The following is a 20,623-nucleotide window of genomic DNA, read 5'->3' as shown; positions in this document are numbered from 1 at the left end:
GACTGTGTTGAGTTTCTTTCTAAATTAATAATCAAACCACTACATGTACCAGAATGAGCTGGTACATTTCCGTTCCCTTTCAACAATCTATTTCTTTGCGTTAATAAATACGTCGTGGGGAAAACATTTGAATCATATGAAAAGTGATGTAGATTTCAAAGCAGTCTTTGTATTTCGCTTGTTTTTTAAATATATTTTTTAGCTTTTATCAGAACAACTATCTGTTAATACAGGACGGGGGGATTCAGCTGTCACTTCAAGCCCTTCTCACTGGAGAGCGAAGCAAATAGCCAACAGGGCAGCACAATAATTAAGGGCAATGAGGAAATGGACCACTGAGTCGTAATGGACCCTTTAGACAGCTCCGAATCGCGTCTTGTTGAGTCGGCGAATGCGGCAGAGAATACAGAATCGAGTTTGCCATGGGCCCGTTTCTCGTCGTGGCTGGAGTGTGTCTGCGTCGTTACCTTCGACCTCGAGCTCGGCCAAGCCATAGAGGTATTGTGGGGTTGCAATGTACTGTACTGTAGCATCCGTAGCAGGTGTTGTTGACATCCGATCTAGCTAGCTAGCGTGCTAATGTTCCTGTGTACAAAGTCATGTTTGCTTGCAGAAAGAAATCAACATGATCCAAGTAACCTGGCCCACATCAACCTCTCATGTGTTTCACAATTTGGCCTGCTGGCGCTTGTGTGGAATAGTGACATGACATTTTGGCACTTTCTCCTCTATTCCAGCTTGTGTACCCACACGATGTGAAACTAACTGAGAAGGAGGTAGGACATTAGTGTATGCTCTTTGTGATTTCCCCCCCATACATAACAAGCTAGTTGCCTGTCAATAATTGTGTATGTCTTTTATTGTGCTTTCTCTCCTTTTAAACTCCAGAAAACTAGCATTTGCTACCTGTCCTTCCCTGACTCTTACTCAGGTTAGTGTATTAGATGACACAAACTATCATCACAAAATACATCACGGTCATAGGCCCAACCCCAAATCGATCCAGGACCCTAAGCACTTGTGGAGATCTGACATGATTTGATGGCTTTTAAGCAATATGGTGAAACTTCCACCGATCCTATCAGAAGTTGGAACTATTACCATATTGTAGGGTTCTCCAACTGGCGGCCTGCGAGCCGAAATTTGCCCACAGGGCATTTTATTTGGCCCCCAAAGTTTTCTGAGCAAAAACAAAAATTGTTTAAATATGTTTTTATTTTAATTGCTGGATGCAAAAGACTGTTAAAAACACTAGCAAATCAGCTCCAAGTGACTTTAACTTTGGAAATCTGTTCCAAAGTATTCCCACACTTAGTAGAGAGATACATGTGATCGTATAAGCAAGGTTTGAAATTATTAGGTTTTAGTCAAATATTATATCTGTTTGGGCTACGTGAGGTCAATTTGCAGTCTACAAATGATTTGTAATTATGTTCCGTCCCTCTGAGCATCTGCTCAAGAAAAGATCAGCCCGCGGCTGAATCAAGTTGATGATCCCTGCCAAATTGCTTACACTGTCAAATCCACTCAGATCTCCACGTGTTGGGTCGATTTGGGATTGGGCCAAAAATCTATATCAGTCACATGACCTGTGAGATGTGTTTCCCAGGATGCCTTGGAGACACCCAGTTCAGCTTCAGACTGCGTCAGTCTGTGGGCCGCAGGGGCTCCTGGTTCGGAGAGGAGGACGCCTACAGCAGAGACGCACCTGTCACACTACAGGTGAGCCCTCGGTCTGGCCCAATCCCAAATCACACTTTTGGAGATCTGATTAGATTTGACAGGTGTAAGCAATAGGGTAATACACTCTGATAGGCTAGGTGAAAGTTTCACCATATTGCTTATATCAACCAAATCCTCTCACATTGCCACAAATGTGTAGGGTTTAGTCTTAGGGGGTGATTTGGGATTGGGCGTCTGTCATCGGCCTGACTGAATAAGTGGTCCAGGCCAGGGACAGTTTGGTTGCTTACCTTTTAGGGTTACGGTTGGTTCTTTGGTAGGGACAGCTAATCTTAAATCAGTGACTGGAGTGGAATATAATGTCAGCCACCACTAATTGTCTGTCATTGCAATAGCTTGACTATTCTCATCTTTCCCTTTCTCCCTCAGCGAGAGCTGGCCCATTTCTATGGCTATGTCTACTTCAGACAAGTCAAGGACGCCTCTGTCAAAAGAGGCTACTTTCAGAAGGTGAGGAGCTTAGGTTACAGATCTGATTCGTCATCAGAACCACAATGTATTCACATTTGGTTTTCTCTTTCATTCTCTTTCCTGCCTTTTCCCTTTCACTCTCTATCTCTCTCTAGTCTCTTGTACTGGTGTCCAGACTACCGTATGTCCACCTCTTTCAGTCCCTGCTGCAGATCATAGCTCCAGAGTATTTTGAGAAGTTGGAGCCATGCCTTGAAGCAGGTGGGGAGATATAACTTCTTGTCTTTTTTTATTTATCTTTATCTTATTTCTAATAATCTCCCATTATAGTTACCTAAGGGCTCTAATGTACAGCCTGGACTCTACATTCCTAACCTTTTTCTTTCTCACTCTCCCACCATGCAGTGTGCAACGAGATTGACCAATGGCAATCTCCGGTGCCAGGGCTGACACTCAACCTGCCTGTGATGGGCGTGGTCATGCAGGTCAGGATCCCATCCAAAAACGACAAACCAGGGGGAAGCCCGGAGAAACAGGCACAAAAGGAGGTTGGTGTAGCTTTCTATGTGATGGGCCACATGCCCATAAAAACATGACTTCTCCATGATGTTAGTAAAGTTGATGTTAGTTGATTGGTATCGCTAGAGGACTGTTCATCTAAAAAAAAGTATGTTTCTGTTATATCAGAATCTTTTACCAGCCCCTATGATGCTACCGACCATACATGAGCTTGACCTGTTCAAGTAAGTGAAAATCTAAACTTCATAAACTGTAAATAGTTATGTATCTGTTTGTGTTTATGTAAATTACATGGCTTGAACTTTAAGCTGTATTTTCAGTTTAATTTGAGGATGCATTGTATTAGTGAAAGCAGCATCCATCGTATATGAACTGACCTTTGCCCTCTGACCTGTCCAGGTGTTTCCAGTCCTTCCTGATCCACCTGCAGATGCTCTGGGAACTCATGCTGCTCGGGGAGCCTGTGGTCGTCATGGCACCCTCTCCCACTGTCTCCTCGGAAACCGTGCTGGCCCTAGTGAGGTAAACAGAAAATGCATGAAATATGCCATATGATGTATGACATTTAGCGTCTCGTGTGTGTAACGTGACTCAATGTAATTCGGGGAGTTTGTAAAATGAAATTATTATTTCTCCCATCTCTACAGCTCGATTGCGCCACTGCGGTATTGCTGTGATTACAGGCCCTACTTCACCATACACGACACTGAGTTTAAAGAGTATACCACTAGGACACAGGCACCGTGAGTAGGGCTTACTCTAAACACTGTTTATACTCTATCATACCCGGGGGGCAACTCAACTCACCCTGCTCCCTTTCTCTCTCCAGTCCCAATGTGATTCTGGGGGTCACTAATCCCTTCTTCATAAAGACCTTCCAGTCCTGGCCCCACATTATACGCCTTGGAGAACTCAAGATGTCAGGTGATCTGCCCAAGCAGGTGAAGGTGAAGAAACTAGCCAAGCTGAAAACGCTGGACACTAAACCAGGTAAAAACATCTGGAGGTATGGAGCCAACATGGTTTGAGAGAGTGAGTTATTAGTGTGTAAAAACATGTTCTCCCTACCTGTAGGTATCTACACAGCACATAAAATGTTCCTTCAAAAAGACAAGTCCCTCATCAAAAGACTCCTAAAAGGGATCCAGAGGAAGAGGCCGTCTGAGGTGCAGAGCGCCATCTTGAGGAGACATCTGTTAGAACTCACCCAGAGCTTCATCATCCCACTGGTGAGCGGACTGCCTTCCCTATCACACTAACATCCCACCCCTATATAGACTGTCTGTCTGTCCTGCTGTGTGTCCCACCTGTCTCTCTGGCTGTCTCCCCCAGGAACGTTACCTGGCCAGCCTGATGCCTCTGCAGAGGTCTGTGACTCCTTGGAAGGTGGGTGATATTGATAACAAACCTGTTTCTATAGTATGGTGATACTGTTTGAATATGGTAATAACGTGTGTGTGTGTTTCAGACCCCTCCTCATATCCGTCCCTTCAGTCAGGAGGAGTTCATGGGGACTCTGGAGCACGCTGGACCTCAGCTCACCTCTGTGCTTAAAGGGGATTGGGTGGGCCTGTACAGGTATGTTCACCTGCCACCTCATCTGTCATTTCTAACTATTGTATCTTGTTGTGGCGTTTGTTTTTCTAAACAAATCATCCATAAATGCATTGCACTTCAATGTATGGCCTTGTAGGAAATTCTTCAGGTCCCCCAACTTCGATGGCTGGTATCGCCTGCGACACAGGGAGATGACCCAGAAACTAGAATGTCTCCACCTAGAGGTCGTCTGTGATGCTGTGAGTTGACCCCACAGGCTTCTTCACTCACACCTCAAGACATTAGTTTTAACTCTACTTACAGAGCATCATGTGACCAATAAACTCAACCACATGACTCCACTGACTTCACTTCAGTTAGGAGTCCTTTCCCTACCCATAAGAGTTGATTAGTTTAATGTTTTGTTAATGGTCTGCTCGCCCAGGACCTGCTGGGTTGGACCAAAGACAAGTCAGAGGTGGAGATCGTGGACCTGGTTCTGAAACTGAGAGAGAAACTGGTCAGTAAAACCCATCAATATGTCCATTACACTCACCTCAACGGGTGCCATTTGTAACATTCTGTATTTAGTGTTGGGAAATGAATTCTGTACCGCAAACCATTGCCTACTCTAGTCTCTGTCTGCGTCCCCCACTCCAGATGAAGGCTGGAAAGCAGCAGCTCCCGGTGAAAGAAGGGGTGCTGGAGAAACTAGAGGGATACCTCCAGACTGTCATCAGCTCTCTACCAGAGGACCTGCAGACTGTACTACACAGATACTGATGCTAAAACACTGACACACTTCTGAATATATATATATATATATATACACACACTGACACTGAATAGTGTTTTGTTTGATGTCTTTTTAATAACAATCTGAAACTAAAAGTATTGCTATCACCCAAACCACTACCCCCTCTGAGTAGGATAATGGAAGATTTAGAACTAGAAGTGTAGGTAATATAAGAAACGTAGCTGTTTCATCACGACAGTAACATTAGGTCAAGGGGAATAGAGAGTAGTTGAAATGTAGGCTTCATGAGATTATGCCTTCACTAAGTATCGTGATTGTTGCTAGAGGGATTGAAGCATATACCTGGGAAGAGGGACATGTGAGTATAGCCTTTTGCTCTAATCCAGATATTTAGATGTAACATGCATAGTTGTTAGCGTAAAATATAACTAGCATATGCACCTTTTACATTTTTATTTATTTGTCATTAAACCCATAAAAGGGGTGAATTACATTTAAGTGACTACATTTTGAGTCTTTCATCAATCTCAGTATTTTATATTGATCAAGCACAAACAAATCACACTACATTGAAACGCCTCTAAATATCCAGGTTACGAAAGCTTATATTGCAGATTTCAGTTTAGATTTGTGTGTATGTATAAAAGTATGTGGACACCCTTTCAAATGAGTGGATTTGGCTGTTTCAGCCACACTCATTGCTGATAGGTATATAAATCGAGCACACAGCCATGCAATCTCCATCGACAAACATTGGCAGTAAAATGGCCCGTACTGAAGAGCTCAGTGACTTTCAACGTGGCCCAATCATAGGATGCCACCTTTCCAACAAGTTAGTTTGTCAAATTTCTGCCCTGCTAGAGCTGCTCCGGTCAACTGTGCTGTTATTGTGAAGTGGAAACGTCTAGGAGCAATAACGGCTCAGCCGCAAAGTAGTAGGTCACACAAACTCATAGAACGGGACCCCCCCCCCCCGAGTACTGAATCGTGTAGAAATCATCTGTCCTTTGTTGCAACCCTCACTACCGAGTTCCAAACTGCCTCTGGAAGCAACGCCAGCACAAGAACTGTTCATCGGGAACTTCATGAAATGGGTCTCCATGGCCGAACAGCCACACACAAGCATAAGATCACCATGTGCAATGCCAAGCGTCGGCTGGAGAGGTGTAAAGCTCACCGTCATTGGACTCGGGAGCAGTGGAAACATGTTCTCTGGAGTGATGAATCCCGCTTCCCCATCTGGCAGTCGGGCGGATGAATACAGGTTTGGCAGATACCAGGAGAACACTCCAATGCATAGTGCCAACTGTAAAGTTTGGTGGAGGAGTAATAATGGTCTGGGACTGTTTTTCATGGTTCAGGTTGGCCCCTTAGTTCCAGTGAAAGGAAATCTTAACGTTACGGCATACAATGACATTCTAGACGATTCTGTGCTTCCAACTTTGTGGCAACAGTTTGGGGAAGGCCCTTTCCTGTTTCGATATGACAATATCCCCGTGCACAAGTGAGGTCCATACAGAATTGGTTTGTCGGAATCAGTGTGGAATAACTTCACTGGCCTGCACAGAGCCCTGACCTCCCCCATCGAACACCTTTGGGATGAATTTGAACGCCGACTGCGAGCCAGGCCTAATCGCCCAACATCAGTGCCCGACCTCACTAATGCTCTTGTGGCTGAGTGGAAGCAAGTCCCTTTTCCAACATCTAGTGGAAAGCCTTCACAGAAGAGTGGAGGCTGTTATAGCAGCAAAGGAGGCACCAACTCCATATTAATGGCCGTGATTTTGGAATGAGATGTTCGACGAGCAGGTGTCCGCATACTTTTGGCCATGTAGTGTACTTAGTGCACAGTAGACATATGGCTGAAACTGAGCTTATTTATTTAACGTTATAGTGGTCAATGAGTGCAAAAAACACATGTAGTACATTATCTTGTGGGTATGTGCAGGTTGTTGTTTTTTTACGAGGTTGACAGTGCCAGTCCTAGCCAAAGCCACACCAGCTCCAAGCTAATTCTGCTTAGATATTCCTCCATCAGCTAACATCTTTCCTAAACTACAACCACTCATTACATTGCAGGTTAACAGTGAATGTAAAACGAATGCAGCTGATCAGGGCTTCTACCTCACTCCCTTTTGTCTGTCTACAAGGCTTGCCTTTTACATAGGCAGTCCAATTATGATCATTGTTGAACTAATTGGTCTTTTGATCAAAAGATCTGATATGATTGGTCAAAAGACCAATTAGAGGAAAAAGATCAGAATTGAGCTGCCCTTGTAAACGCAGCCCTATTATTTTTCAAATAGCTACAGTATATGTGGTACTTAAATACGTTTTCTTCAATTTGTTTTGTGAAGTACTGTAAAGGCATTTGGTCACTAGGGAAGCAGTAAACTGCAGTTTGCAGATGAGTATTGATAATACTGATCTACTATTTGGATCCTGGTGTTTACTTATTTGTAATAACCTATAGTTTTTTTGTATATAAATAAAGTTAATGATTTCTGATGCAAATATACTGTTAGTGTTACAAATAAAAGTTGGAAACTGTGCTAAAAGATAACTCCGAGGCTGTGATACATCCATGCACCCACACGTTTAGAGTCGCTGAGAAAAAAAGTTTAATTTTCATGTTGAGGGAATCAAAAATATGCATTTCATCAATAAACATTGTATTATCCACACAACTGTATACTAGAAAATACTGTAATTACCAACCAAAGTATTGTTTTTTTAATCATACAATTATGTACAACACATCTAGCATTAAAGGGATACTTCGAGATTTTGGCAATGAAGCCCTTTGTCTACTTCCCCAGAGTCAGATGAACGGATACCATTTTTATTACTTCATTTAGGAAGTTAGCTCAGCGAGCCAATGCTACCTAGTGTTAGCGCGATGACTGGAAGTCTGTCATTGCGCTAACGCTAGTTAGCAACTTCCTTCAAACTGCAGACAGAAACATACAAATGGATTCCATGAGTTCAGGGAAGTAGATAAAGGGGCTTCATTGCCCAAATCCTGAATAATCCCTTTAAAACTGATAGTAGCTCAATATTAAAAAGGAAAGATTTAAAGTTACCCATTTAGATGTTATCATATTTGTGCATCTCTGAGCAACGTTCTATCGATTCCCAGGGTCATTTCATGTTTATCGGAGCAATTCGACCTACATGCAGACAGAAAGAAATACAGTCGGTATGTAGAGTTTTACCAAATTTTTTTCCACTAATTGGTTTTATTTCAATATGATGCTAAACTTATCACACCCGTCTGTATTTCTGCCTGCTTGAACAGGGAATCTTGCCTTTAACGTCATTATGGCTGTGCTTACACAGACATCCCAATTATTAGTAAAATATCTGATCTGACTGGTCAAAAAAACTACTTGTAAGAAAGATATCAAAATTGGGTTGCCGGTGTAAACGCAATATCTCACCAAGATCAATCGAAAATGTATTTTCAATATATGCAGAGGTATAGTTTAAATATTAAATAGAAGCAGGAAATCACTAGTGAACAAAGGCAGATGAGGAAACTCAGACAATTTTTTGGGGACCTGTGTTAGATAGGATCCTACTTCCTGTGGCGCACGTCCCTTGACCGAGATGGACAACCCAGGAGATAATCAGTGAGAAAAACAACTCACACAGGTGATAAAGACTGAGGTTGTCAATAAGTTAGATTCTGTCCTTATCCCTCTGTAAGAACAGTCAATATTTGGTTCCCTTTTGACAGAAACTCTGGAAACACAGATGTGAGCCTCATGCTATGATTCGATCTTATCAAAGAATCAAAACAACCAAACATGCTGCTTCACATAGTGACAAATACAAACCCACACTTCTAGAGCCACTCATTAGATTGCGAAATCCAATGTTGTGTGCTTTCACACATAAAGCAATCCTTTTGAATAAAGTCTTGAGGAAAATAAAATGTAATCAACAGCGTCAAAGCTCAAATGTTGGTTGCCATTTCATTTGACACCACACCAGAATCCTGGGAAAACAACACACCAAAATAAATAGACTTCATTCAGGAAAACTAAACACACACTTGTTGACTGTCCGAGGAATGTTTCAAATGAGTTCTCATTATTTGCAGAGTGAGGAGCTGAACTCATCGCCTCATCCCTGCCGTCCACCACGCCTGGTTCTGGTGCTGTTTGACCACCGCCTGCTTCTCCTGAGGGCTGAAGTGCAGGATGGTCAGTATGGCTGTGAGGGTCTGCTGACGCCCCCTAGTGTCCTGAAGGGTGAGGAACTTGTAGATTACGTTCTTGAGGTACTCCAGGTTGGCCCCCTCCCTGCCCTGGTCCCTGTGCCGTTTGTCTAGCTGGCCGCGGAGATCAGCCACCTCCTCGTCGTAACGCTCTCCGTTGGCGATCAGCCTCCCCTGCAGCTGGTGCACGTCCTCCTCCAGCCGATGCTTCTGCCGCCGCAGTGAGCCGATCTCCACCTCCTTTCTCGCCAGCTGCTCGGCGTACAGGAGGAGCGTGGGCTCGTTGGGCCCCGCCAGCCGCAACGCCTGGGTGATGATGTCACTCTCCTCCTGCGCCGTGTCGTCCATGTTGTTGGCGTTTTTACTCCTGCCGACGTCCGCAGTCGCTCTGCAGTCCGCCCCGGTGTCTCCTTCGTCGCTGTGGTGGCCTCTGTAACCAGCAAGACTGTAGCCGATAGACTTTAGCTTCTCCAGCTCCTGGTCCTTCTCTTGCAGCAGGGCCATAGTGCGGTCCCTCTGCCGGTGCAGTTCTCCCTCCAGCCTGAGGAGGCTCTCTCTGTATTGGGCCTCAGCCTGGTCAAGCTCCTGTTTATGACCCTGCTGCAGCATCCCTATCCCCTGCTGACACTCCTCCAGCTCCCGGCAGTGCTTGGCCTCCGCCTCGTCGTCATGGATACGTAGGTTGATGTACTTCTCCTTGAGCTCAGCCAGCTGGTCACGGGCCTCCTCCAGCTCTTTGGCCAGGCTACAGTCTTTAGCGTTCTTGTTCTTCAGCACCACCTGCGCCCGCACCTTGTAGCGCTCAAACTCCTCCTTCAGCTGCCGCAGTTCCTGCTGGTAGTAAAGCGCCGAGGCCTTCTCCCCGTCTGACGACTCCCCCCCACTGCCCGTCCCCTGACCCAGCCGCCCCTCCATCTCAGCCAGCTTCTCTATCTCCATGGTCTGCTCTGGATGGTTCTTCTGTGTGGCTAGCAGAAGAAGCCTCTTCACCTTCTCCAGGCGCTCCTTCAGCACATTCACATCCAGGCTGGCCTCGTCCATGCTGAGGTCCAGCGGGGAGCCCCGGGTGGAAGCGGCAATGGCCAGGGTCTTGTTCTCCGTGTCCAGCTGCAGGATGCGCTCTCTCAGCCGGTGGGCGTTCTGCTGGTCCCTCTGCCGGGCCTTCTCGCAGGCCCCAAGCAGCTCAGACAGCTCAGACACCCGCAACTCCAGGCTGGCCACACGGCCCTCCTCCAGCTGGGATTGCTCCTGTAGACGCTCCTCTGCCTGCGACACCTGCAGATAGAGAAAGGACAGGCACATGACAGCCATGAGACATAAATAGACAATGGAAGACAACAGTTCATGTATTGTGTTTCTTCCTTTCCCTGAAAAGCAAGTGTCTTTATAATGCCATGTTATTCTCTGCCATGGCATTTATATTTGATCAATATATTTCTAATACAAGAGGTCAAGGGTTGTTGAATACATTGTTAAAATTCAGATCAAATATTTTATATGTTCAAGTCATTCACCTTAATACAGGATACATTTTTAAAATCAGTGCCGGGTGAATCCATTTGAACTCAATCACTTTCTGACAGCACCCCTTTTGATTTGAAGGAAACATTTCATACATATTTACCAATTATAAAAGTGCTCAGAAAGTGACGTTTTGAAAGCCAAAATAGTCAAGAGATATAGTTGATATAGTTGCTCAAAGTTTACCTATTTTGCATACCCCGAGACATCCATGTTTTCATCACTGGAAAATAAACTGTCGCGATTGATATCATTTAAAAGCTTAAAAACAGGGTTGTCAAAACGATTTCATAATTTCTTGGAGGATTAAAAAAAAACATTTTTCAAAAAAAAAAAAAAAAAAAAAAAAAAATCCTGAAACGTTAATTATATAAATATGCATAAACTCAGATATTTTTTCATATTTTCATATGTTGTAGCTTAGACCCTAATTTACATAATCTAAGGTTTTTGCGTTTTGCCCGCCATCGGTTGAGACAACATGCTCTTTAATACAGGGTGGGTGTCAAGTTTGGGCTGAAAAATATACTAAAACGGGAATAAAATTGATATGTCAACTTTCAAATGATACCCAAAGATGGTTGGGGGTCCACACATCAGAGAATGTTGACTTGAATGGGAATATTGGTTTTAAATTCAACTGTCAATCCTCCATAGGAAATCTATTGAAATCATATAAATATAGATAATAGAATAGACATAACCATTTAAATTGACATTCGAGGGTGGGTGGACAGGCGGCCAGCTTTGTGGTAGTAATTAGTTCAATTGAAATGGTGTACCAGCTAAATTGCAGTGGTCTGAAGGGATAGGTCCATTCTATGAGTTACATTTATGATTGGCACCCAACCTGTATTCAAGAGCATGTTGTGTCTCAACCGATGGCAGGCACAACACAAACACCTCAGCTGATGTAAAGTAGGGTCTAAGCTACAAATCTAAAATCAGAGTACACGTTTTTAGATAACTGATGTTGAAAGTTAATTAGATCATTTAAATAAATGATCAAAGTTTAACAACCCTGTTTGGAAGCTTTGAAATGATATCAAACTGAATATTTTACTGTGATGAAGACGTGGATGTCTAATGGTATGGGTATTTCCATCTTTAAAATGGACACGAGCAACAACATGTGAAGTGCCGTCTTTCGGATGGGACGTTAAAAAGGGTGTCCTGACTCAAAGATCCCATGGCACTGATCGTAATAGTAGGGGTGTTAACCCCGGTGTTGTGGCCAAATTCCCCATCTGGCCCTCATACCATCATGGCCACCTAATCATCCCCAGCTTCCAACTGACTCCCCCATATTTCTGTGAAATTACATTTTTCAACCATTTTCCACCCTACAAATTAGGAATAAGCAAAGGCTTTGATGTCTAGTCAAACAAATGGAAAAGGAGTCAGACAAAATCTACTAGAAAGTCTTAAAAACACAATAATGTTGACGTAAAGACCGCTGCCAACTAATATAAACATTTCATTTTGGATAAATTTGCCTCCTGTAAATTTAATAAGCATTATCTTCTGTAAATGTAATAAACATTGCCTTGTGCATTGTAATTCTGATATCAAGATATTTTTCAAATTTCTCTCCCTCATGAGGGAGGATAATGAAAGTTTACAGAACTAACAAGGTAGACCTACCAATTAGGTACCAATTAGGTTTTTACTGATATCAGTTTGTTAATGAATTAAGCGATTCAAACTCGTTATTCTTTTACCAAATCGGTAATGGAATTACTGAAAAATCTATCAGAATTACTACAATTGAATTGGCTACAATCTCCCGACTCTTGACACCTGCCCCCTTTCCATTTACTGTAAAAAGCATCCTCGCCCACTGAGCACCGACCACTGAGCACCAGATGTCCTCAGACGTTGAAAAGTTGTTGAAATTTGGTCAGTCCGCCCTGGCCAGACCAAATCTGAACCAATCATAGACTTCTGTTTCACAAGTGTGGACAGTACAGTAAAGAACAGTATTATGTACTTCATTGTACTGAACTGAACTCTACTGTGATGTCCAAACATAAGACTATGATTGGTTCAGATTTGGTCGGGCAAAGACCAACCAAATGCAGTCTTGTTTGGGGGCAGAGCTCAATATAATAATAGCCAGTGTGTAGAATACCCAAATGTGCAAAAGAAAGATATTATGCATGTTCACATTCGTGTATCTATTCAGGATACATCACCAGGAAATGAATGATATTCATAGCCATAATTATGCATTTCTGGATTGTATAGATCAGGGACCGGTGTAAATCCACTTCACCTACTGTAGTTCAATAACCAAAGTTTCTGTTTGTTAAACTAAAGGTGTCATATCATAGCACGACACCCCATTCTTTCTGCAGACATCTTTGAATCTTCATTCAGAGCAGATATTTAACAGTGTTTGGAAAACTGGGAGATTTTACTGTAATTCTGTTACCAAACTTTGCACAGTTCTTCCAGTTTTTGTGAAATTCTGTGTAAATTGTTCAAAGTAGTCCTTGTGCATCGAGTTGTATGGAATGTTAAACTTGGAAATTAACGGTCTTGTTAGGCATACATTTTAAAGTGAAACATCAGAGTCATAGTGTAATTCTGTTACCATTGAATTGCCTGTATGAAAAATGGGTCACTTTGAATACCTTTAGCTCCTGAATGTTTTGGCATTCAGGTCCAAAGAGTCCCTTTCTGACTACTACTCCATGAGGAAACATACATGGAAAGTGTTGTTTAAATACTGTTCAAATGTGATTGAATTCAAATGGATTTACTGTACAGTCTTTCCTAATCATGACCATACCTTTCTGATCTCATGCTGCATCTGCTGCTGAAAGTGGTTCTTGAGTGCCGTCAGCTCCCTCTGCAGCTCGTCCACCCGGGGGTCTGGCTTGTTCCTCTCCGCCTCCGCAGTCTGCAGGCTCCTCCTCATCTCCTCCCTCTGCTGGGTCACCTCTTTTAGCCGGGCCTCATAATCGTGCCCCCGATCTGCGGCCTGTGTGACTTCCAGCAGGACCACCCTGGCGTCCTCCAGCCGAAGCTCGGCATCCTGCCTCTGGCCTCTCTCCTCCTGCAGCAATTTCTGGAGCTCTCTGAGCATGTGGGCGTGGTCACCCTGCTCCTGCTCTCTCTCATGTTGCTGGGTTATAACCCGAGCCTTGCTCTCCGCCAGCTGGTCATGCAAGGCATGGATCTCGGCTTCATGTTGCCTCCTGGACTCCTCCAGCCTCCCCTGGAGCTCATCCATGTCCTGCTTGATCTTCCGCTTGTCGGCCTGGAAGTTGGCCTCCATCCTGGACTTTTCCTGCGTGACCGTGGCCAGGGAGCTGGTCAGGGTGGTCAGCTGGGTCTTCAGCTGAAGAACCCTCCGGTCAACCTCCATAGACAAGGTGGGTGGGGGTGTAAGGTGCTGCTGAACCTCAGACCCTCCACTACTGCTGGAGCTGATACCGCTCTCTGACCCATTAGCCTCCTCAGACCTCTGGGACACTGAGGGGCCTCCAGGCCCGGTCGCCCCCATCTCTCCTGGGCTACTACCCTGCTCCTCTTCAGCCTGGTCGCCCTTGGTGCTCCCACTGGTAATGCTGGTAGCAGTGTCGGCGGAGGCTGCTGTGTCCAGACTGTCCTCGCTGTGCATGGAGCAGTGATCATCTTGTAATTCAGAGGTCAAATTGCTGCCACTGGCAGAGCCTTCATCTCCACGCTGGCTGAGGTCGACCTCCTGGGAGACGGTCAGTACCTTCAGACTAGCTTCCAGAGCCTCCTTCTCCTTCAGCAGGCTCTTGTAGGCCCTGACCACATCCTTGAAGCGTGTTTGATACTGGACCATCTGCTTTCTCTGAGTCTCTATGGTGTCCACAAGCTCCTTCTTGCTGGGGCCACCCCCAAAGCTCATCCCAAACTTCTCCATGGCTCAGTGGGTTTTTGGTTTTATTTTCAGTTGCTTGACTTCCAGCTGGGATCCATGATTACTGGCTCAAACAAAAACCCTGCATGGAATATAGTAAGAGGAACCATTGTTAGATAGCATCACAAAACAGTAGCAAGCTAACGCTAGTGCCAAAGATACATTGGCTTCAGAAAGTATTCATACCCCTAGACGTATTCCACATTTTGCTGTGTTCCAACCCAAATTTAAAATAGATTAAATCTATTTAAATCCCCCATGAAGACAAAGTGAAAAATGTTTAGAAATGTTTGCAAATATATTTAAAATAAAATATAGACATCTCATTTACATAAGTATTCACACCCCAGAATCAATAGTTTGTAGAAACACCTTTGTTTGCAACTACAGCTTTAAGTTGTCTTGGGTATGTCTATCAGCTTTGCACATCTGGATTTGGGGGATTTTCTCCCATTCTTCCTTGCATATTTTCTCAAACTCTGTCAATGGTGGTGAACAGCAGTCTTCAAGTATTTCCACAGGGATTCAAGTCTGGGCTTTGTCTGGGCCACTTGAGGACTTTCACATTATTGTTCTGAAGCCATTCCAGTGTTGCTTTGGCTGTATGCTTAATGTCATTGTCCTGTTGGAACGTAATTCTCCCCCAGTCTAATGTCAGTTGCATTCTGAAGCAGGTTCTCTTCAATGCTTTTCCTGTATTTGGCTCAATTAACAGGTGATGAGCTATGACTGGTTCTCTCCAGACACAGCACTTTGCATTCAGGCCAAAGAGTTAACTTTGTATCTCAGCAGACGACTGAATCTTTTGCTGTATGATCTGTGTCTTTCACATACTTTTTTGCAAACAACAGGCGTTCTGTCATGTGCCTTTTTCTCAGGAGTGGCTTCCGTCTTGCCCAACACCCAATTGGTGAAGTGCTGCAGAGACTGTCAAGGAACTACGTAGTTCTGTCAGAGTGGTCATTGGGTACTTGGTCACCCCTTAGACCTAGATCATGGTCTTTCTTACCCGGTTGCTCAGTTTTGTTGCACGGCCAGCTCTAGGCAGTCTGGGTTGTTCCCATATTCTTGTCCATTTCCCCAATGATGGAGATCCCTGTGCTCTTGGAAACGTTCAACACTCTAGAAATGGTTCTATACCCTTCCCCAGATATATATGTCTCATGACAATTCTATCTCTGAGATCTACGGACAGTTTCTTGGACTTCGGGGTATAGTTTCTGCTCTGACATGCAATGTTAACTGTGGGGCCTTATATTAGGCAGGTGTGTTTCTTTCTAAATCATATCCAAACAATTGAATTGGCCACAGGTGGTCTCCAATCAAGTTGCAGCGACATCTCAAGGATGTTCAAAGGTAATTGGATGTACCTGATGTCAATTTGGAGTGTCATGCAAAGGGCTGGAATGACTTATGTAAATGAGAGATTTCTATATTTCATTTTCAATAAATGTGCTCAAATTTTCAAAAAAACATGGGTGACAATTATTTTTATTTAATACATTTTGAATTCAGGCTGTAACAAATGTGTAATAAGTCAAGTGGTATGAATTATTTCTGAAGCACTCTTTGTTCGTGTTGTCTACTGGTCTGTTTACTTTACAAGACATATTTCAACCGACATGGGCAGACTAGTTGCAAATAATAATAATGTATTATTCGACAGCTAACATTAGCTATGCTAAACTACACAACAATCTGGAATGGTCTTCGCGAAAGACCTCTCTCTCGCCCTCCTCGACAGCATAATTTGCAACAACCAGTTCGATACACCAATGTACAATCAAAATTACACTCATATAATCAGGATGTGCAATGTCATAACTTTAATGTAAACTCACATTCGGAATACGACGTGTCAACAAACGACGGTTTTCCAAGCTACTTCCTGTTCTTCACAGTGGGATTTTTTTAAATGTGAAATTTATTTTTACTAGAAGCAGTCTTTATAAGCGGCCATTTTGCGAAGGTCGAAATAATCCGTTATCTGTCAAATACAGAGAAGATTCTCTGTATTCAACATTCTCAATGAACGACTTCTGTATATTTTCATATTTTGATACTGTACACTATACGCACTGTACAATGAAAAGCTCAATAAACGACAGCTACATGGTTCAAAAATGAAGGAGAGAGTCTGTGAATAAAGTTATGTGGAAGCCCTGACGTCATATATTCCGCGTTGGCCTGGACGTGGCATCTGAGAAGACTGCGAAAGGGAAGCTGCACCCACTCTCTGTCTGGTTACAATAAACACCTTTGGTTTTCTATTTTATTATCGTCACGCGGAGCTCTTTCACACCATGGGGCTCACAATTTCGTCGATATTTTCCAGGCTTTTTGGCAAGAAACAGATGAGGATACTTATGGGTGAGCAATCCTCTTATCAACCTGTCCAAGGAACTAGCTGGCTGCTAGCTGACGTTAGCTAGCTAGTGGGAGGGGGTTTCCGTATCAGGGATGTACTTAGATTTTTGTGAACATATTAGTTATAGTAAACTACCTGTTCACATGTCTTGTAACGTGAACATTACTCGTTTGAGAGCAATCGGAGTAAAAACACAGACGAGCTAGGATAACACTCAGACGGAAAATGGCTAGCTATTGCACAATAATTACTGGTAGTTTGTTCACTTAATACCAACAAATGGCTTAGCTACGTCATTTCTCAGGTCTATACAAGTTGGTAGATGTAGTGAACTTCTTTAATAGGTCTATAGTTTTCAATACAACGCATCTAGATTCATGTCCATCCCTCTTGCCATAACGTGTACACCTATGTGTTGGACAGCCTATATTTTGGGGTTGTGGATGTTGCTCCTAATTTGAGCTAAAGGCTCAGATTCTACCCTATATATTTATATACGTTGTCCAAATCATTGCAGTTTGATAGCTGTCAGAGGGATTTCATTTGACACGGAGACAGACCTGTTTTGTAATAGATGCCCATCTCTTTCATGAAGTTGCAGTACAATACGTTTGTCTTGATTGTTTTTTTTTGGTAGGTTAATAATTTTCAATACAAAAAAAATCTATATGGATTTATTATGATTGAGAAGTTTGACATTACTCTTTTCTTCTGTAGTTGGTTTGGACGCTGCTGGAAAGACCACTATTCTCTACAAACTGAAGCTGGGGGAGATTGTAACCACAATTCCCACCATTGGTAAGAATAACTCTGGCTATGACCAGAGCCAAAGATGGATAGATCTCTAGCATACACAACCATATCTAAAACATGGGCCCTCTCAGCTCCTGGCAGACTGTCTTTAAAAGCATCTCTTCATAGTAATCTGATTTAAATGGGTGACTTGCTTTCTCATGAAGCTTGTGGGCAAATGATTAAGATTTCTTTTGATGTCTTGTCCTGTGACTGATGTAGCATGACACACACACACTGAGCCAAATCTTTCAGGAATGTAGGCCTACCTTGTTTAATGTTCATGGAAATGGTCAATAAGGTCCATACAGAGCTGTGCACTCAACAATTCAGTCTTTCAAATTTCAGCAAAAAAAACAATTTTTGGACATGACAGTGAGTTATAGAACTGGAGCTGAATGGTTTTAAGCCTTGCATAACCGTAGTTCTGGGACAAAGAACAGTAGATGGCTACACTGCCTCCATGCTCCAGAGCTGTTGGGGCTTGCTGTGTGAGTGGGCTCTTTTGATGGAGCAGATTGGTCGATACGTGTCTAAACTCCTAGACAAAATAAGTAGGGAAGAAAATAATGGTTTGTCCCACCTGAGATCAGATAGACAGAATTGGGTCACCATTCCATCGTTTTTCAATTTGAGCTACATGTAATAGTTTACTCCTATTGCAAATTGGTTTTAATTAGCTTACCATTTTATACAGAAACTTATTTCTAGCATAATGATCTAGATCGGAGCTGTTTATGCTGGTAGAGGTCAGACTGGTGACTCTGGATCTAGTCTCTGTGAATTCCTGTTGCTGATGCGCTCTCTCGCTCTTTGGTGACTGAGCAGGTTTTAACGTGGAGACTGTTGAGTACAAGAACATTTGTTTCACCGTGTGGGATGTGGGCGGTCAGGACAAGATCCGCCCCCTCTGGAGGCACTACTTCCAGAACACGCAGGTATGACACACCTGTGACAGCAGTGATGTCATCATAGCATATCTTTGATATCTTAATTGAACTATACAAATAGTGCTAGAATCAATATGTGTCAGAATGGACCCTGTCAAAATAACCCTTGTTTACCTTAATAGCTAGGTGAATATATAGAATAGACAAAGTACGTAACAGTAGCCTGACTTTTGAACCTTGACTTCACAGGGCCTTATCTTCGTAGTGGACAGCAACGACAGAGAGAGAGTAGCAGAGTCGGCAGAGGAGCTGTCTAAAATGGTAAGTGTTGCATACATGTTTATTTATAAGATACTGTTTTTGGTCAAGGAACAGTAATGCTTTTTGTGTTGGCATTTACCATGTTACTGTGAAAAGGAACCTAAAACTGAGCTCATGGTTGACATGGGAAAATAAACAGTAATTCAGTGGTAAGTAATGGTGTTATTTATATAGTTGCAATTGTGACTGATCATTCATCATCCATGTTGACACACACAGCCTTCTGTGGCAAATGGTTTCCCATTGACAATGGCTGCCTCCATAAATGTTTTCCTCCCCTTGTTCTCCCTACCCATTTTCTAATATATTTATCTCTCTCTACAGCTGCAGGAGGATGAGTTGAGGGAGGCAGTGTTGCTGGTGTTTGCAAACAAACAGGACCTGCCCAACGCTATGGCAGTGAGCGACCTCACAGACAAACTGGGCCTGCAGAGCTTGCGCAGCAGAGTTGTGAGCATATATCTCTCTCTCTCTCATGCACACACACTTTAACAGTCCTTCCAAAGAGTTGTACAGTAAAATGTATTTCTGACCAGATAAATATGTGGTCCATGTAGTATACACTGGCAATGCAGAGTTATTCATAAGTATGACATTACTGGCTTTTATGTACAGCAACTCATTATGTCTCTCTCCTTCCAGTGGCATGTCCAGGCTACCTGTGCTACCCAGGGCACTGGGCTATACGAAGGACTGGACTGGCTTTCCAACGAGCTGTCGAAACGCTAAAGAATGGAGAAATCGCAGGACCGGAGCGAACGAGATCTGAACACGCGAGCAAGAGAAGGGTTGCAGGCTGAGCATTTCATCAATGGAAGAAGAAGAAAAAACTGCAACTTTTAAATGATCAGTGTGTCTGTCTGGTAGAACTTGCAGTTATGGACTTTGTGATCAGTTCCTGTTCTGAAAAGCCTTCTTTCATCATTCTTCCCTTTTATTCCCATTATTGTCAAACCTGCAGATGTCTCTTAGACTGTTTCTTCCTTTATGCCACCCAATGTCCTCAACAGTAAAATTGTTTTAAGTTGCATGTTTTAAAAAAACAGATTCACATGATGGTTGTGTGCAGATGTTGATCGTTGAGGAATGGAAGGGTGGGCCACTAGGTTTTGTTGGTTGGGGTGGGGGGTGTTAATTGGATACCGGGAGTTTGTTGGAAACAGTATATGGGGGAGGGGCGGGGTTTTGGATGCAAAACCCCTCTGGCCTTCCCTGACTGAGTCATTCCAGGGAGCTGAACCTGGAGGCCAGTTCCATTCCTAGACAATGTGAAGAGAGCAGGACCTTCAGTCATTTCAAAGGCCATTATGATGCAATAAAATGTTATTTTTCTTTTCTCAACTGTTGAAACATTGTCTTCTGAGTGCGAGGTGGGACATAGTTGGTCATGAAGGAATGGAGAATCTTGAGATGTAGCCCTGGTTCAAATAGTTGTGAATGTTTCTTCATAACTTTACCCTAACAACCGGTTCAGTTTTAGTTTGTACGTTTTAAGCAAAGAGAGCAGATTCTTAGGTTTATCAACAACTCTGATACTTTGAAAAGTAAATTGAAACTTGGGGGGAAATTGTGTAGTTGGGAAAGTAAACTGCTTTAAAGTGCTTATAAAAACAGTTCCATGCCAATTTACATTTCCCTCTTAATT

General features: G+C 43.2%; 3 protein-coding genes across 5 annotated transcripts; 2 read left to right on the top strand and 1 right to left on the bottom strand.

Annotated features, from left to right (window-relative positions):
* The first annotated feature begins 58 nt into the window (after positions 1-58).
* Positions 59-7,529, top strand: dennd6b (DENN/MADD domain containing 6B). Of its 2 annotated transcripts, none has more exons than XM_029630105.2 (17): positions 59-498; positions 738-776; positions 889-931; positions 1,610-1,722; positions 2,113-2,193; positions 2,355-2,415; positions 2,560-2,702; positions 2,842-2,897; positions 3,073-3,195; positions 3,321-3,416; positions 3,503-3,663; positions 3,748-3,902; positions 4,006-4,059; positions 4,142-4,251; positions 4,367-4,469; positions 4,655-4,729; positions 4,870-7,529. In XM_029630105.2, exons 1-17 carry the CDS (start codon positions 346-348, stop codon positions 4,990-4,992), a joined length of 1,689 nt encoding a protein of 562 aa, XP_029485965.1. In that variant the 5' UTR covers positions 59-345; the 3' UTR covers positions 4,993-7,529. The 2 variants fall into 2 exon arrangements, with proteins under 2 accessions (XP_029485965.1, XP_029485964.1); XM_029630104.2 differs by having other exon boundaries at positions 2,310-2,415.
* Positions 7,530-7,570: 41 nt separating this feature from the next.
* Positions 7,571-16,752, bottom strand: LOC115106899 (GRIP and coiled-coil domain-containing protein 1-like). Of its 2 annotated transcripts, none has more exons than XM_029630095.2 (3): positions 16,449-16,752; positions 13,504-14,689; positions 7,571-10,463 (listed from the first exon to the last, which is right to left on the bottom strand). In XM_029630095.2, exons 2-3 carry the CDS (start codon positions 14,608-14,610, stop codon positions 9,087-9,089), a joined length of 2,484 nt encoding a protein of 827 aa, XP_029485955.1. In that variant the 5' UTR covers positions 14,611-14,689; positions 16,449-16,752; the 3' UTR covers positions 7,571-9,086. The 2 variants fall into 2 exon arrangements, with proteins under 2 accessions (XP_029485955.1, XP_029485956.1); XM_029630096.2 differs by lacking the exon at positions 16,449-16,752 and adding an exon at positions 15,617-15,704.
* Positions 16,753-16,814: 62 nt separating this feature from the next.
* Positions 16,815-20,319, top strand: LOC115106900 (ADP-ribosylation factor 4). The gene is made up of 6 exons (XM_029630097.2): positions 16,815-16,977; positions 17,693-17,773; positions 18,596-18,705; positions 18,907-18,978; positions 19,303-19,428; positions 19,621-20,319. The coding sequence occupies exons 1-6, from the start codon at positions 16,911-16,913 to the stop codon at positions 19,705-19,707; spliced, it is 543 nt and encodes a 180-aa protein (XP_029485957.1). The 5' UTR covers positions 16,815-16,910; the 3' UTR covers positions 19,708-20,319.
* The last annotated feature ends 304 nt before the right edge of the window (positions 20,320-20,623 follow it).

This window comes from Oncorhynchus nerka, linkage group LG23 (assembly GCF_034236695.1).
Source record: "Oncorhynchus nerka isolate Pitt River linkage group LG23, Oner_Uvic_2.0, whole genome shotgun sequence".
NCBI classification, from domain to species: Eukaryota; Metazoa; Chordata; class Actinopteri; order Salmoniformes; family Salmonidae; genus Oncorhynchus; species Oncorhynchus nerka.
This window is presented reverse-complemented; position numbering and strand designations above follow the sequence as displayed.